At 40.2% G+C, this 18,703-nt stretch overlaps 1 protein-coding gene across 1 annotated transcript in view; it reads left to right on the top strand.

Annotated features, from left to right (window-relative positions):
• The first annotated feature begins 957 nt into the window (after positions 1-957).
• LOC119856320 (atrial natriuretic peptide receptor 2-like) overlaps positions 958-18,703 on the top strand; it is a 41,603-nt gene continuing 23,857 nt past the window's right edge. Inside the window, exons 1-7 of the mRNA XM_043515473.1 lie at positions 958-1,011; positions 2,036-2,132; positions 4,788-4,939; positions 10,315-10,417; positions 12,158-12,303; positions 15,457-15,529; positions 18,298-18,445. Coding sequence (XP_043371408.1) covers positions 958-1,011; positions 2,036-2,132; positions 4,788-4,939; positions 10,315-10,417; positions 12,158-12,303; positions 15,457-15,529; positions 18,298-18,445 — 773 coding nt within the window. The remainder of the gene's footprint in view (positions 1,012-2,035; positions 2,133-4,787; positions 4,940-10,314; positions 10,418-12,157; positions 12,304-15,456; positions 15,530-18,297; positions 18,446-18,703) is intronic.

Below are 18,703 nucleotides of genomic sequence, written 5' to 3'. Positions count from 1 at the left end.
CATCACCAGCGGGGGGCGGGGGCAAAGGAGGAAAACCTTTCATGGTGACAAGCAAGGTGGGCCATTTCCAGCAGTTAACAAGAACGTCTGAGGAACTGGGGGGGGGTATACAAAGTAAAACTATTTCCCCATGTTATTTCTCCACCCCGCCCCCCCCGTTCCTCAGACGATGAAGTGAGCTGTAGCTCACGAAAGCTTATGCTCTAATAAACTTGTTAGTCTCTAAGGTGCCACAAGTCCTCCTTTTCTTTTTGCGAATACAGACTAACACGGCTGCTACTCTGAAACCAGAATTTAAAGTGAAACACAGAGTGAAACGGAATACAGCAGAAGTGAGCTTTAATATAGCCTTCAGCCTACCAAACCAATAGATAGCATACTGCATGAGCAGAGGCAGTGTGTTAGCAATCAAACACAAGTTATCATGCTGAATGCAGGGGTAACTGGGTGGAATTCTATGGCCGGGGTTATACAGGAGGTGAGACTAGGTCAGAATGCTCCCTTCTGTGCTTAGAATCTATGAATCCATTTTACCCCAGACCCAGCCTGCATTTTTCTGCAACTGTTTTAGCCGCCCTTCGGGGAAAGTTCCCAACAGGGAACAGAGAAGACCTAAGGGTCAGGAGCCACATGGGCGAGGGGTAAAATCTTCACACTCCTGTTCCTTCCCGGCGCTGAGGGGAGGGAAAACCCTTCCCTCAGCGCCTGGGCGTTTGGAGGGGAGCTGCTCTGTGGCTGAGATGACAATCTGGTGCCTCCTCACAGGTGCTTTGCTAGGGATAGTGGGGAGATTCCCAGCGCACAAAGGGAAGGGGAAAGGAAGGAGGACAAATAACTGCAGCAGCTAGAGCTGTGATCAACCCTGGCTGGCTGGAAACCTGTGGGGAGGGGAGAACCCAGATGAGCTACAGCAGCAGCAGCCCTGAAGTTAACTGGGCTTGATACCTATTTGGGACCATGGGAGCTGCCAAAACACCTGCCCCTGGGCTCCGAAGCCTCCTCAGTTTACTGGTAGGTAAACTGCATAGATCCTGCTCCTATATCATGCATAGTCAAGAAATTAATGATATTGTATTGCAGTGGTTGCTATTACTACTTCTTAAATACGGATTTTTTCCAAATATATTCTATTTCACTAATATAGATAGGAACAATTGGTTCTACTCTCCTCCACTCGTATGCAGAAGACAAATGGCAGAATCTATTGGAAGAAAATATTCTATTCTGCTAATATATAGGAGAATAATTGGGAGAATATGTTGCATTCTATTCCACTAAATGTATGGAACAATCATTAGAGAATACATTAGAAGACTATATTGTATTCTATTTACTGTTTTACTAATATGCAGAATATAATAGAATACATAAGAAGAATATATCATATTATATTTCATTCTATTCTTCCAATATATAGAATAGCAGAATACATTAGAACATGTTCTATCATATTCTTTTACTAATACCTAGAAAAAAGCAGACTATTCTATTCTTGTTTACAAAGTATAATATATCTTATAATATATCCTGCTGTTTTTCTGCTATATACTTTGTGTCCTATCATTTGTGATTAATATATTCTACTTTTATTAATAGAACATAGTATGCATTAATAAAATACTATTAAGAAAAAAGAGATTCTAAAAAAAATTCAGTATAACTTTTACATGTTATAAAACATGTTTATATTTATTTTATTAAGGCTATTTTATATAAAAATGATTTAAAATTAAAAAGGGAAGGAAGAGAAGATTTGGCTGGAGAGTGACATTTAAAAAGCACACAAGCTGAGCTCTGTTTAAACCCAGAGCACAACTGGATTAGCTGAGTTTCTCTTATTGTTTTAGAAATAATTTCTGGGGGGCCATATGGGAGTATAATGAACCTGTAATCTAGTTTCTGAGCATTTAGGTTCTTCCTGGCTGTGATCTTTGGTCCAGAAAGTTGGAAAGACTTTCTATTTTAAGAAACCAGACTTTGTAGACCAAAATTCCTCTGTTTTACAGGATTATTGGTATGGTTTTTTCCATGGCAGGTGATATTAGTGGATGGGTGGCACGACCTGGATAACAGCGACTATGATTGCTGGCCCCTGGAAAAACCAGATGAGTATAACATGCTTGACTGTGGAGGTGAGTGGGTTCCACAGTTGCTCAGGGAAGATCATCTCTGCCCGCTAAGGAAATGGATGAGAATGTGAAAATTTAAGTAATCAGAATAATTCCTAATACATCTCAGGTCTCAAACCTAGTGGAAAATATTTCAGTCAGCAGCAACATCACTTTCCAGATGAATTAAATCAAGGAAAGTGGCCAGCACACATGCACTTCAGAATAAATATTTGTCTGGAGCTCATCTGTTCCAAAGGGAACATAATTAGGATGATTAAAAAAGAATGAAATCATTGTCTTCAAGCAAGGAATTTTGTTTGACATTAGAAAAAACTAAAGCAGCCTAAACAAAACAAACAATGAGCCCTGCATTGCAGCCAGACTGTATTTAGTACTTGCTTCAATTTTACCATGCCTATTTCAGATTGGATGGGATTTATTTAAACACTAAGTCAAAAAGTGGAGCCTCTCCATATGTATTTTAATGCTTTGATTCCCCCCACCTCAACTTCTATTCAATAGACACAAATAATGAATCTTAGATCTTTATACACCTACGAATAATACTTTGAAAGATGAGTTTCTAGTGCAAAAGAATCAGAAATGTAAAGGCTACTTGTTTGATATCTGAAACTCAAAGTGTTTTTTTAAAGAGTTTAGGAGTAATCAGACATAAGAATTGAAATGATGAATGCAAATAAACAGTTATGTAAATGCTGGAAAAGGTTAGGATGAAATGCAACAACTTCTGACATACTGCTGCAAAGAGAAATAACAAGACCCAATCCTACAAGCTATAAACTGGTAAAACTTCCATTGAAGTCTGGGTACAAACTGAAGGCTCACGCTCAGAATGTAACATCATAATGTTAACATTGCCTCAAAGTTCAGATCAAATGGTGAAGTTCAAAGAGTATTGACTATAAACTGGATGTTCTCTACCCTGGTGTATTTTACGTCTCTGTTATCCACAATTAAAACCGCTGCTTACTAATGCAATTGATGTTCTTGAAACAAAGTTACCAGTGAACCAAAATGCAAAATTAATATAATAGGAAACAAAGGGAAGGAAGGGGAGGGTTGCTAGAGTTTTGTTTCCCCCTAATCTGATGAATAATACAATTACACAAATATGTGCACTTTGTAACCAATTTTAGAATGATCTTTAAGCTTTATACAGTTTATGTAAAATACCTTTATCAGTATCTAGATGCAGATGAAATCTGAGCTAGAGACACATATTATGGCTCTTATTGCTATAAATCAGAAACAAACATTAGTTCTTTGTTATGCATATGTATCTATTAGTGAATAGACTTAGATAAAGGGATTTGCTGCTGTTGTGAATCCTTTTCAAGGAAATAAAGCCTTTTGCTCTAAGAAATCTATTTTGACCTCTCACCTAGCTGCCATGAAATACTCTCAACCTAAACAATTATTTTACCTTTTAGTGATTTGTTATGATTGTTCCTCTAATGCTATTGACCCAAAAGGATTGTTTCTTTTATAATTAACCTTTTTATATCTGAAAAGGAAATTATGTGCAGAAACAAATCATTTTGATCACCACGTGATATCCAAGTGAAGAATATTCTGATAAAGGAAAACTCTAGTGTAATAGAAGAGAAGTTCTAATCACATTTAATTACAAGGAAAAGGAAATCACTACTAATAGTAACCCTTACTCACATGAGTAGTCATGTTTAAAAAGACTACTTGCTTAAGTAAAGACTACTCATGTGATTAAGCGTTTTCAGGAATTAGTTCTGTGTGTACTGATTCCTATACTTTGTTCAATGATATACTCTCTTGAGAAAGGAGGACTGTATTTATGGCTTGACATAGCGAAGAGCTTAATAAGACTAGGACTTTTCAGCTTGGAAAAGAGACTAAGGGGAGATATGATAGAGGTCTATAAAATCATGACTGGTGTGGAGAAAGTAAGTAAGGAAGTGCTGTTTACTACTTCTCATAACACAAGAACTAGGGGTCACCAAATGAAATTAGTAGGCAGCAGATTTAAAACAAACAAAAGGAAGTATTTCTTCACACAATGCACAGTCAACCTGTGGAACTCATTGTCAGAGGATGTTGTGAAGGCCAAGACTATAACAGGGTTCAAAAAAGAACTAGATAAGTTCATGGAGGATAGGTTCATTCATCAATGGGAATGGGCGACAGGGGACGGGCGTCTGGTATTGGCCACTGTCGGAAGACAGGATACCGGGCTAGATGGACCTTTGGTCTGAGCCAGTATGGCCGTTCTTATGTTCTTAACTGTTACTAGCAGGAAAACAGTGTAAATCAGGAATAACTGCACTGCAGTCAGCTGCGTAACATTGGAGTGAAATTGATACAAGTCAGAAGAGGATCAGGCCCACCTGAGCAAAATGAGTAGGGTTTGGTCCTAAATTTCCAAGTGCTCTGATTAGTTAGCTTGCACACTGTAGGGAATTTTAAAAAAAAACAACAATTCTTCTCCAATAGGTGTTATTTTGGAACTACCTGTACACTATACATGGGGAAATCCTTTGACTAGCAGTAATGACAGGAAGAATATTTGTGAAAACATTTACATTTTAATTGGATTTCTGCTCCAGAACAATCTGTCCAGTTGCATGTAGTTGTAGTAAGTTAAACCAAACATGTTGACCCATAATTGTGTGTTATTTCTAGGTCTTGAGATGGCCTGGGTCCAGAGACCTCCAGAAAAGGCTATGAGTGGGGAATTCTTCAATGTAACTTATGCAGTCTTTGCTTCAGATCACTTTTACCACTATGCTGTGCAAAACGGAATCCTCTCTCACAGGTACCACTTCCTGGTGCAGGTTTGTGTGTAGACAAGGTGTCAATGGATTAAGCTCCTGGGAATGGGTAGGCCACTGGTGTAATGAGACCACTGCCGATCACGTTGACCAATATTGTCTCATTGTTTACTTGTACTCCCCCTTTGTGTTCTCTGTGTCCATCTGCTGTTTCTTGTCTCGTATTTATATTGTAAGTTCTCTGGAGCAGGGACGACCTTTTTGTTCTGTGTTTGTACAGTGCCTAGTACAATGGGGTGTTGGTCCATGACTGGGGCTCAAACATGCTATGGTACTATAAATAATAATTTGTATTAATAATAATAATAATAATAATAATCACTGCTGCTGAATAGTTGGGTGGTGCACAGGCTATTATATTTGTTATTCATCTCTCCCATCCTCAACCCAGACTGCTTGTTTCATCCCACTGTTACGTTTTACCTTTTACATTCTGAGATCACTGGGGCATGGATATGTTTGTTCAGTGTCTAGCACACTGGGACCCAACTTGGTTGTGGCCTATAGGTCTCAATATGAATAATAATACCAATAATAATTGTTAATGCACAACACACACATTAACTACAGTATGGACCCAGGCATGTGCCTGATGAAGTCAATGACAAATTTCCGATTGACTTCAATGGGGCCAGAATTTTCCTAATGTATCTAAATCAACACACTTACAGAAATTTCTAAAAACGTAACTTTGTATAATAAGGCAAAATCGAGGGATTAACATGATGCCATTGTAAAGACAAGTATAAAAGCTAAGCAGCTTGTGACATTGGATCACTGAGATGTATATTTAGGCCCCAGTCATGTACTGTGATCCATGCAGAGCAATGTAGGATTGGGGCCTTTACCTCATTTCACCATTTTCTATGTTGTTTTTAGGTATTTGATGGGTTAAAAAAGATGGTAAATGCAAAAATTCAGATTACACAGAAAATGTTCCCGTGCCCTCCTACGTGCTCATTTTTACAAGATCCGATTTGTGAAAGTAGTTCTTCAGAGAAATATTTTTTTTATGTTCTTTAATATTTAAAGCTGATATTCAAGATTGTTAGGTGGGGAGGAATTTTGACAGTATAGGTGGCTTTAATCATGAAGTTGTATTTCGTTCATGTGGGTACTGAGGGCTTTTGCATAAACTTTAGTAACTATTCTTACATTTTCCCAAAAATATTCATAGCTATAATGTCATAGCAGTAAATTATAGCATTGTGATGACATAGCCATAAAATAAACTTTCTTCAATAGTTGGAAATAGGATTATTGCTACAGTCTTTCCAATGGGACTTGTGCTCCTAAATCATTTAGGAACGCTTGAAAAATCTCACTCTGAATGCATTAATAATACACACAGGTATCAAACACTCAAAGACAGGACCTTTAGGCACCAACTCAACGAGACGCCTCTTTTTAAATAGGGAAGTAGTCTGATTAGCATCAGTGGGATGCTACCTTGCTTAAAGTACCTGATCCCAAGCCATTGGAGTCAACAGGAGTCATTCTATAGACTTCCTGGGGCTTTGGATTGGGCCCAAAATGAGACAAGTACTTAAGCGCTTCGCTGAATGGAGATCTTAGAGTTTAGGGGTAAAATGTTAAAAAATGCACAAAGGCCAGATTTTCAAAAGTATTTAGGTGCCTGAAAACACAGATAGGTGGCTAGTGGGATTTTCAAAAGTACCTAAGCACTTTTCAGGCACCTAACTCCAAGTTAGGAGCTAGGGGAAGTCAATGTGAGTTAGGTGCCTTCCTGCTTCAGCACTTTTATGAATCCTACTAGCCACCTAACTGCATCTTTAGGTGCCTAAACCCCTTTGTAAATCTGCCCTTAAGACACTCTTGAAAAATTTACCCTAGGTGAACCTTAACTCTGTCCCTTTAAAATGTATTCTCCTTTTATAACCGTACTAATTACTTGTCAGTTAATACAATTTGCAATAGGATAAAAACTGGGGTTTTTTAAATAGAGCTTTGAATCCAGTAACAGAACACTATATAAAGTCTTTAGATTTTAAGTCTCAGTCATATCTACAAAGTAAGCCACACTTGAAAACAATCAGTTATGTTGTTTTGAAGTAAAGAATGTTTACAATGGAATGCCCTGAAGTTCAGAGAGACAATCACTCATTTGAGATGGTACAGAGACTATAAGTAAGATGGACATTATCAGAAGTGGCATTAGGATCTGAGCCAGGGTTGTGCGGCCAAGATCCCCCATCTGGTAGTGTTGTCAGGGTGGAGGGCCAGGTTGAGTGTTGGCAGCTGCTGGAGGATTAACAGCTGCCAGACCTTTTCTGCCTGGGGCCAGATGATGGCCCAGTTGATAGCAGAGATCCATCGCTGTGGGGCTATTTCCACACACAGCAAAAAAACATAAAGAAATACCAATGTGTCTCCTGCTGTGTATATCTATGCAGTGTAAAGAACAGGACTTCATTACACGTCCGTTAAAAATTTTTAGGAATGAGAAATTAATATAAAATTATCTTTGTATTTAAAAAAAATGGTTAGCAATGCTGCAGCAGCCAAGAAGTTCTGTGAAGAACAAGAGTGCCCTTCCAATTGGAAAGATGCAAATGGAGAGAACTGCTGTGTCCATCATGCCAACATCCACTCCTGCCCTTTGGCGTTCATGGTTAGTACAACTGGGTGTCTGTTCTGCATGCTAGATGAGACACTTTAATAGCCAGGGTCAAAATAATGAAAAATGCGGGCCTAAAATTAGGCCCCTAAGTCCATATTAGGGCCTGATCCAAAGTTCATTAAAGCCAACAGAAGGACTTCCATTGATTTCAGCAGGCTTTGGAGCAGGCTGCTAGAGACCAAAACAAAGAGCCTGATTTCCAGAAGTTGTGAACATCCAGCAGTTTCCATTAAAATCAATGGGAGTTGCTCAGTGACTTGCAGAGTTGGGCCCTATATGAACTGGTTTTATCATATCTGATCAAGGTAGAAAAGCATTCAAAGGCCAGACAATAAGCTCCTGATGGCTGACTTTGCACTGGAAGCAGAATCCATCCATTTCTTCTGGACTCTGTTAGAGTACCTGTATTCAAACATACTGGGTGAAATCCTGGCTCACGGAAGTCAAGGTGGGTGTTTGTGCTAAATTGCAGAGGGGGACAGTCTGTTCCTCTTCACTTTGTGTACTTAACATATTTAAAATGGTAGCACCAGAATGACGTGTTAGGACAGTTTAGTCTGTTTGTGTTTACAGCGGGCCAGATAGTACCCATAGGACCAGGAAGGACAGGAAGTTCTACAAGATTCCTCTCATGACATTTTTAATGTATTCTTTCAGCAGGAGAGAAGGCTTGGCAGGGGAAAGCACATGTCTAGCTCACAAATCATGTTCATCTCACCCAGCTGCATCAAGGCCCCTGTGCCTCCACAGCAGCTGTGACTCTGCTCCTTGCCAGCACAGCTCCATTGGAGCCACTCTGTTAGGGATTCCCCAGCTGACCTCAGAACTTCCCCTTGAGGGAAGGGGGCTACAGAAATATCATCCAGCCTGTGGCTGTGTAATCTTTTGGCTGGAATCTCCACTGGCACGGCACGGCACAATATGCAGCATGCCCAGTCCTCCCTCAGTCTGCCCACTGGCTGCCACGGCCCTCAGTATCACTCCTGTGTCCACACACCACCCTCTGTGGGAAGAGAGAGGGTACGCTGTTGTGGAGGTGTTCTACCCCCAGATCCCTGTGGGGAGGGTGAGATCTGTGAGTGATTCTAGCGCAAAGGCACCACCCAGCCTCTCACTTTTAAAGTTTGAAATATTTTTGAGCTTTCCTGCTTAGACAAGGCAAGCCTCTATAAAATAGCCCTCGTAGAGCAAAATTGCTGTAGGAAAGAGGGCTCATGCTACTGAATGGATAGTTACAAATAAAGCTCTTTCCATTAAGCAGGAGCTTTCAATATGGTGTCATCTTTTCAGGTCGGTTTTACCTCAGCTAGCATGAGCAATCCATTTCTTTTTTGTGTACTGTATTTTAAAGTGCATGAACAGAAATGCGTGAATACATATCTGAAATTTAGCAATCAGGATTATGCCATTTAAAAACCCATGATCCTCAGACAGCCATTATAATTCTCAGTGGCTGCAGCTGCTGGGAAATTAAAAGTTTATTCAATCTTAATGAGAAATGCTCTGGAAATAGGAATTTTCATGAAAGAAACGCCATACCCCATAGTTGTCAAAAGCAGAGCTGCAGTGAATCTACCATGTAGAGAATAAAAAATTGTGGATGAAATTCTACTTTTAGTTACAGTGAAATAAATACAGAATAACTCCATTAACTTCAATAGAGTTACTCCAGATTTAGGTGCCTAAATGAGATGAGGACAGAATATGGCTCATGGACTTTAAGTGAGTGAGAGTTTTGTGGAATTTTAAACCGGACTGTCAATCCAGGTGCTCCCTTCTATTTGTTTGTGTTTTATTTTGGCACACAATAGTGTCATTATGATTGAGCATTGTCATAATGAATAATACGTTGCTAGTTATTGAATAAAGCACAAGGCCCCCAAAGACTAGTAAATTTAAGAGTATTAAGGCCTGGAATTTTCCTTGTTTTATTATCTATTGAAATAACTGCTCTGTTTGGTAAAGGGGAAAGGTGGAATATGTGGTCCATGGATTCCGGATGACGGCCAGATATTTACTCACACCTTATCTACAGCTGGCAAAATGAGTCAGGCAAACTGGACTGCCAAGGTATAGTACATTTACGGCATACTATGCTCTAGAACTTTTAACTAGCAGGCCAGATCCTGCAGTCCTTATATAGGAAATCCGCTCACTTATTTCATTTAGAGTTATGTGCATATAAAGGCTGCAGGATAAAGGCCTGATACTGCGAGGTGCTGAGTGCTTTCAGCTCCCATCTGATGTTACTGGGAACTGAGTGCACCTAGCATCTTGTTTCCAAAGGACTGGATTGTACTTCTGCTTGTCTCATTTCACTCACTTCATGACAGTTCCGTGAGGGTTGCCAACATGTATCAAAAACATTTATGGAAATAGCTGAGACTAGCTGCCCCCCAAAAGCCTTGGAAGAACATAGACTTTGCCTCTCCCAGAGGCTGACCTATTCAACAGAATTGCATGTGCTGCAGTAGGGTTGGGTGGAGTTACAGATTCCCTCATGGAGAGACAGAGGTCTTGAGCGGCCATTTAGCATCCATTCTGGTAACAATATCTCATGAGGTTTGGAGACAATTGATCATGTTACTACATGGGCTGACGGGAAAATTATAAGACCTCTATTGCCTGCGAATAGGAAGAAGGTGAAATAATAAATCTAGGGGAAAGGAGATTAGATTATTGGTGATGAAAAAAGTCCAATGTATGAAATTTAAAGCAATGGCTGTTTGTTTGGCAGGTAGTTTTGGTTCATGTGGGTGTGACCTCTCTCATCGCACACATCAGGGTTGGGAAAATGCAAGTTGCTCTGGAAGCCAAAACCACTGTGCTCCCTGCAGTAGGTATGGTATGAAATAAAGACTTCTCGTATGTTAAACAGAAATTACACAGACCTTCCAATTGTATTGATAGGCTAGAAAAAGCACTCATAGCCCCTTTACAAGTGAATATTTCCCATCAAATGTTTCTACAATTCTTTTTCATTTGAAATCTCTAAAGTTTCTCCAGCTTCTCGTTGCCTGTGTAGGAAATGAGAATCGTAAAAGGCTGCACTTGGTCAAACAGCTGAAATCAAATACCAGAACCAGCAGCTTCAGGCACTACAAGGCTTATTGGGGTGTCATAGGGATGCAAAACTGTTCTACCACATGGTCTCTTTCCAGTATATGGACATTCATCACCAGACATCAGCAGGCTAGCCTGAGGCATCACAGCTAACGTGCAAACACAAGTGATCCTTGAGCCTGGTGCAACTGTTCATATAAACCTCAAAAACACTGCCCAATGTAGTGCTCTTGTGTTCATTTCAATATCATTGTTGGGCATTCAGAGACCTCAATGATGGGCATGGTACTGGAACCCAGATTACAATGGAATAGAACTGAAGCAGGCAGAATTATTACCAATTTTTTTCCAAAACATTTTGGTAGTTAGGAGATCTGTGCTTTCACTCATCTCAGTGGCACTAAGTCTTCTCTTGCTTGACAATCTGAGGCCTGGTCTACACTGGGGGGGGATCTATCTAAGATACGCAACTTCAGCTACGAGAATAGCGTAGCTGAAGTCGACGTATCTTAGATCGACTTAGAATCACTTACTTTGCGTCCACACTAGATGCGATAAATCAATCCCCGATAGATCAATCACTACCCGCCGATCCGGCGGGTAGTGTGGACGTGGCCTGAGGTACAGAATTTTAATAGTGAAGATCCGTGGGTGAAATACAGACCCCATTGGAATTAATGGAAGTTTTGCCATTGACTTTCACTCTAAAGTATCTAAAGAAATTCCCACTGGGATTATGTTTTAGTAAATGAAATGAGAAAACAGTGATTTTTTTAATAAAGTTACCATTTGCCTTTGGCCTTATTGCCTACAAAACAAAACAGACAGCTATTACCTACCTTTCATCTCTTTGAACATCTCATCTGTAAAAATCATGTCTTTCAGGGATACTTTTCAACTTTGTCATCATTTGCTGATGTTTGGCTTCTCAAACAGAGACACTTACATTTAGATTACATTACATCTGATATCGGTTCTAATTTTCATGACCTTTTGTTTGAAACACCTCCTAGCATGGGCTGGTTTGTTCATTTTGCCTGAAGTTATTCAGACTAGTGAATACCAGTCCTGCTGATTGAAAGGAAAGGGGGAAAAGATGGTTTTCTGTTCTCCTGACCCCTAGGTCTCCCAAGGGCTAGGCTGAGCATACAGAGTAAGGGACAGTCCCTGTCTTCAAGAACATACAGTCTAAACAGGCAAGACAGGCAACGAGAAATAAACAGACAAAAGGTAACAACCAAGCAACCCATCTGCAATAACACGGCAAAAGCACTGATGTCCACAGTTAGTCTAAGGTCAGTGTATTTTTTGGGTCCCTAGATTACAGTTAAAATCTACATCTTTCAACTGCAGCACAAAGATCCTAGAATTCCTCAAAACCTGTTTTTTCAGATATTCTGTGGCCTCTCATGGGGATCCCCAGCTCAGGAGCCATATGTATTTGTTACTGAATTGAGTCCTAAGAGTGGATAGAGCTATTTTCAAGTATTTTGCTCTCTACACCCCTTTTTGTCCAGTCTGCGGAGATGGTGTTTGTGAAGATGATGAAGGCTGTTCCACGTGTCCAGCTGACTGTAGGGAATGCCCACTGACAGCTGATGCCAGGATAGCAATTGCCTTACCAGTATGTTTAGTCTGTGCTGGCTTCATTCTGACAATAGTGGTAAGTGTCAAATGAAATCTCCTTTCTCTTCTTTTATTTCCATCATGGTTTCTCCATTATTTTATTGTTTACAACACAGCTCTTTATAAGCATAAAAATAGGTTCTCTGCTACACACAGAATCCCCTGGGTAGATCCAAGGGGGAAGAAGAGAAATGGGAGGAAAACTTGCATCTTAATTCTGGGGCCCATTCTACACCAGTCCTGGTATAGTTTAGAGCAGGCCCACATTGTTGGGGAATGACTCACAAGGGGCTGACAGCTAGAATCACCCCTTCTCTGTAATGATCCTTGGCATGCCTGACTGTACATCCTAACACCAGCTGGTGCCTCTCTTCAATTTAGGAGATCCAGTCAGTTTCCAAACCTTGGGTTTTGTTTAGTAGTTTATAACAGACTCACTGGGGGAATACAGAAAGGAGTGTATGTGTATGTGTATAGAAGGATAGATCAATATAAGGAAAATGCTTTGTGATCCTTTGGGATGAAAAGAGCTGGATAAATAAAAGATGATGTATTATTTTTACTTACTCTTTTACTATATTTCTGCAGAATAGGCCCTTCTATTGTTTGCATTCATATAGATTCCTCTGTATCTGAAGGTACATAAATTAATTTCTGAACATTATGGAAAGCTGTTGCCAAGGAAATATTTTCAGATGTATAGTCATGGTATTGATTGTGTACATTATGGATAACTTGCTTGGTTTTAACCCATAAGAGCACGGGCTCTTTGTTATGGCAAGGATCACTTCTCTCCTCATGTCACACTGCTGTGGTTGAGATATCTGGAGCGCTCAATCTAACACCTCCCGGTTAATTGCAAGGGAATGAAGACAGAATGCTCTTGCTCAGGGGAAGAAGGATGATCTTACGGTTAAGGCACTGGGTTGGGATTCAGTTCCTCCTTCTATCATATACTTCCTATGCGAACTTGGGCAAGTCACAGTCTCTGTGTGCCTCACTTCCCTACTTGTGAAATAGGGATAATAGGTACCTACTTCATAGAGCTCTTGTGAGAATAAATCTAAAGTCACAGCCCTGAGAGACACTTAGATACTACCATGCTGAAGGCCATATAATTAGATAAAACTGTGGAATTAGCTTCCTGCTTCAGATTGCCACAGCCCAGATCTGTTACCTTTCCAGTTACGATGCAAAACCTCTTTGTTCTTGCCAGCTTTTTCTAGAGGCAAGGGAGAGATTGCTGGGAAGAGCATTGAGAGACTGGATGGGAACTGGAGAGTTGTGACTACTTTTCTGAAGGGCATTTTCATGGAAGGAAATAATTGTTCTGTGTAAATGTGTCCAGAGTCTCTGGTGGGCACTGGAATATTTTACTTTCTAAGATAAAACACCCCAATGTAATGAATTAATTAAATAAAAGAAAAGTATCAGTTACACAGCTGTTAAGCCTTTTTACATGTTTCAATATCAAATGTATTAACATAAAGTAGACTTGATCCTGCATGCCTTCCTTGGACAAAACTCTTATCACAGTGGGAGGGTCGGTATGTGGAGTACAGCATTGGACCCTTGAACTATTGCAACTAGATGAGCTTCTTGAGATTTCCTAAACCCATTACAGTGGGCCAGTTCTCCTGGTGGTGCAAATAGGCATTGCTCAGGTCCACCAGAAGGATCTGACCCCATATGTTGATTCAATGTCGGTTTGTTACTCAAACATTTTTATTGAGGATCTTCCAACATAATACACATCAGGCAACTTCACCTTCCATTTCCCACTTCTTTGCAAGACAGGCTGGAGTTCAATCAAGCTCCTACAACCAGATTTCCGTGGATACCTTTAAAGTCATCATACCAGTTAGGGAAACAGCTAGCCCCCTTCTCACTTATACATGTATTGGCTGTGAGTCTCCAGAATAAACCCAATTTACCTATTGTCTCAGATATTCTTTGTTTTGCAGGGACTATATTGTTTTTCCTCTTATCCTGGAGTGCATGCTAAGTAGCATCTACCTAGCTTCTGCAGGTAGATGCTACTTAGCATTCTCTGCTGCTTGTTGCTTAGTCCACATATAAACTTGTTTTTACAAAGAGAGCTGGAAAGGTCACTTGTATCCAGTTTTCAGCAAGATCATAATGCTCCAATGATCCTCTCTCTTAGATGCTCTGATCCAGCCCCATTAAAGTCAATGAAAGGATCCCACTTAATTCAGTGGGTATTGAATCAGTCCTATCATCTTTGTTTGATTATGGTCCTTGCACATGAAAATACATCTCCTTTTCCTGAAAGCATAGGCCGATTGAAATCAGTGGAAAGACTCCCATTGATTTTCTGGGCTTGGAATCAGGCCCAGAGCTCTCCCAAAATTCTGTCACCACTTCCCAAGATGTCACAAGAACTCTTGTGTTAATTGGGTTTTTGTTACTTGTCGTCCATACAATGCGTGCTGTTGAAGGTAATATTAGATGGATGGCAAAATGCTGACCATCTAATATTTGTGTTTAAAGTGTCTTGTTGTTTTATCATAGCTAACCTGCAACTCTGATCTACAGACAAGCATGTGCTTGTATAAAATGGGTTTATTGTACTTGACAGCTTTTTGGTATATCAGTTATTAGACATACATCTTATTTATAACATAGTGACAGTTTCCCATCTAATGTTATGCAAGATACAGTACTTTGTGTAATAATGTATCATCTAATTTGCTGCTCTGGGGCCTGATGTTGATTGTCACATACTGTATGACCAGTAACTGCTGCTTATCTGGGGTGGGGGGCAGGGGGGAATGACATTTGTTTACACATTGGATGTTTCCAAGATGTGAAGTGATGTTCACCACATCGCTGGGTAACAGCTGGGTTCTAAGTGCAATGCACAAAAATGCAAACATGGACTGAAACTATCAGACTGTCCACTACAAAATGTCATGTTCTTTAGTCTTCAGAATTACTGATGTTTGTATTTTGGTGTTCGATCCAGATCCATTACTTCTAAGTCAGTCAGTAAGACGTTGAGAGAGGATGGAGGCTAAAATGGTGATTCTTGTTCAGACACCTGTAGATTTTCTAGTTGAAAATATCCATACAACTAATCATTTATTGGCTACCCTCATCCCTAGTGCAACTCCACTGAAGCCAATAGAGTTGCCCCAGGAATGAATTTGGCCTGTTATGCTTTCTGCAGTGGTTTCAATACCAGAAGCAAAAGATGTTTTGGGATGAAAGCTGGATTATAGACTTCTCCTGCATCAAACAAGGTTAGTAAAGGCTGTAATTTTGATGCTTTTATCATCCTGTTGTGTAAATGAAGCACACACGGAAATATATCCATATTTCATAAGGGTCTGACCTGAAGGAGGAGGATCTATCTTTGATAGGTGCCTGTGACTACAGCATCTGTGAGCTGATCACTGGAGTTTTCCTTTAAGGGTGTTATTTTAACTTGAACTCTTTGGCTTTGACTACACTCGAGAGTTTACAGTGGTGCAGCTGCACTGACTCTTACAGCGCTTCTAGTGTAGCTGCTCTACACGAACAGGAGACAGAGCTCTCCTGCCGACAAAGCGCTGTCCACACTGGTGTTTAGGTCGGTGTAATGTATGTCACTCGGGGGTGCGGGGGGTGGTTTATTCACCCCCCCGAGTGACATAAATTATACCAACATAAGTAGTTGTGTAGACATAGTGTAAAGGTCAGGGTTCCCCCCCCACACACACACATATATGGTTTGGGGGCTTTTTTCCTGTAATTTATAAATAAAAGACAAAGGAATGGAATAAAACTACATATTTCCAGAGGGGATTTATGTGAAAATGGGCACAACAGATGGCAGTGGCCTGAGTTGCTTTTTGATCTAACATGCTCTTTTTAAGTGACTTCAATGGAGCTATGTTGGATTTGCACAGATGTAACCAAGAGCTTAATTTGTCCCATTGTGTGTTATCCGTAGCTGAAGTAATTCATCATGACTTGAATTTTCTTCAATTTATCTAATGTGCAAAACTGTAATTATATTTCTTTTCCACTTGGACATTTTAACCTCGGAGCATTACTGTACAGTTTATCATACAGCAAGTACATTCGCTGTATTTACCATGTCATTTATTGCTATCATATTCTAGAGAAATACATGGGCCAGATCATCGGCTGGTATAGATTAATGTAGCTCCACTGAAGTCATTGGAACTACGTTGATTTTCACTAGCTGAGTATCTGCCTTTATAATTGTAGTTCTGCCTCCACAAGGTATTGCCGAAAAGGTCCCATCTGCTTTAAATATATAATATGTTCAGTACAAGTAAATGGGATAATACTTTATTGCATTAATTTAGTACAGATACTTGGAGATCTGTGTTCATTTCTAAATAGTGTAATAAGATACCTTCATGGTCTTAAGGAACAGATATCAGGTTAATAAGGAGTCTAATTTACTAAAAGCAGCCAAGATGGTGTGGGGGGGGGGGCGGGGAGCAAAGTAAAATGTATTGAGACAGACATCAATGTTCAGAGAACTAATATTTTAAAATGAGTATAGTAAGACAGCATGTCAACGAATTCACAACTGGTACTAAATTGGGAGGAGTTATGAACTCCACAGAAGGCAGAGAAACAATGCAAAGGGACAGAGTGATTAGAAGCATGGGCAGAAAACAAAATTAGAATCAGCCTGGAAGAATGCAGAAATAGAACACAGGTATTCAGTGGGAGAGAGAAACCTGGAGGGAAATAATGCTGAAAGAGACCTAGAGCTAATAATGGATAGCCGATTAAAGTGAAATGGCCTGAGTTTGCAATGGTACATAGCAACAAAATGCCAATGCAGTTCTGAGTTGATATGTCCCCATTCCATGGCATTATGCTTCTGCATAAAAGTGTCTCTCTCTATAGCTCTGAGGTGACCTCAGCTGGGATACTGAGTTCATTTCTGTGTAACCCTTGACCAGGAAGATTAGCACTAGACAGAGTTCAGAGAAGAGAAACAAAAGCGACTAGGTGGCAGGATAGACTGGCTTTTTTGGGAAATTTGAAGAGAGAGATATATCGAGAGAAGGGCTGAATGACGTCTAAGTGAGGCTATATGTCTAACAGACAGACATGGAGTGTAAACATCACAGCAAGAAGGCTGTTACAGTAACGGAATGAAATCAAGGATGGGAATATTTAGGTTGAATACCAGGAAAAACTTTGTGACAGATCTATCAGGCAGTGGAATAATCACCCATCGCACGGGCCCTTTTAAAATGAAACTTGACAGAATGTTAGTAAAGAAACACTAGAGAACATTCCTATATTGGCAGGCAAATTAACTGGAAACCTAACAGGTCTCTTCCATTTCTAGATTCAGGTATTGTAGGGCAGAATTCATATCTACTTATAATCCCTCTCTCTAACTATCTCTACAGCTCTCATCAACATAGGATCCAATCTGTGCACACTTTTCCATGAGTCAGTCTAATCTGCCCCCTATGTAGTTTTGTTGCTTTGAGCAGGAGAAAAAGTATCACCTTCCTCGCCCCTCCCATCCCCACCCAAAAAGACATGAAAAATGTTGATATTCTAGATTTTTCAACCAGCTGGACTGTTGCTTTACTTTGAATTCCCTTTAATGTCAGAATCACTTCCCACAATAATAAATTTAAATTCTTCAAAGAGTCCTAAATAGATCTGTAACATCATAGGTTTGGGAGTTTTTTGTATTGTCTCTTCCTTTATTGGCTTTGTCCCTTGCATAAAATGACACTCACTGTGTTTGAAATTGTTCCATTGAGGGCTGGTAGTTCCTCTGCCTTCAAAACTGACTTCAGCTACTGATGTTAGTGGGAGAGGCCACTGACTATAGCTGTCAGCCACAGTCACGATTTTACATTTTAACAGTTGAATCCTAAAGTAAAGCATCCCTACAGCAAGCATAAATGAGCCCACACTCTGGTGCCATGGGCAGCTGTGCTTCCTATGTTTATATGATTCAGGAGTCTTCTACATGTGCACCCGAATATAATGTGCATCTCAATGGCTTTTTTATTAGATCGCTTGCTACGGACTGCAATGGGCAGCATCATTAGCGTGGCCCATGCACCCAGCGACTCCAACGCCAGCTGTATCACTGCCCTGAGTTCTTGCACAGCAGCTGTCAACTCATCCAGGAAACAGCACTTCACCCAGACAGGAATATAGTAGGCTTATCTATCAGTCAGTCTCTGTGTTATGTTGTGTATTGTAGTTACACCCGTGCAAGAGGGAGACTTTCAGTTCTTGCTGTATTATCACCTAGAAATAATGCGAGGGCTAATTTTCCTCTGCTTGGACCAGGGCCAGGAATGCTAGGGGACTAACTTGGCCTTCCTAGCACACTCAGGCTGAAGGATATTCTCAGACGCACATTAATGTTTTCTAGTTTTGGGTGCCCCTTTTCCTTCTGCAGATTTCAATGC

Source organism: Dermochelys coriacea, chromosome 5 (genome assembly GCF_009764565.3).
Source record: "Dermochelys coriacea isolate rDerCor1 chromosome 5, rDerCor1.pri.v4, whole genome shotgun sequence".
Taxonomy (NCBI): Eukaryota; Metazoa; Chordata; order Testudines; family Dermochelyidae; genus Dermochelys; species Dermochelys coriacea.
The sequence above is the reverse complement of the archived record's forward strand: the minus strand, read 5'-3'. Positions and strand labels throughout refer to the sequence as shown.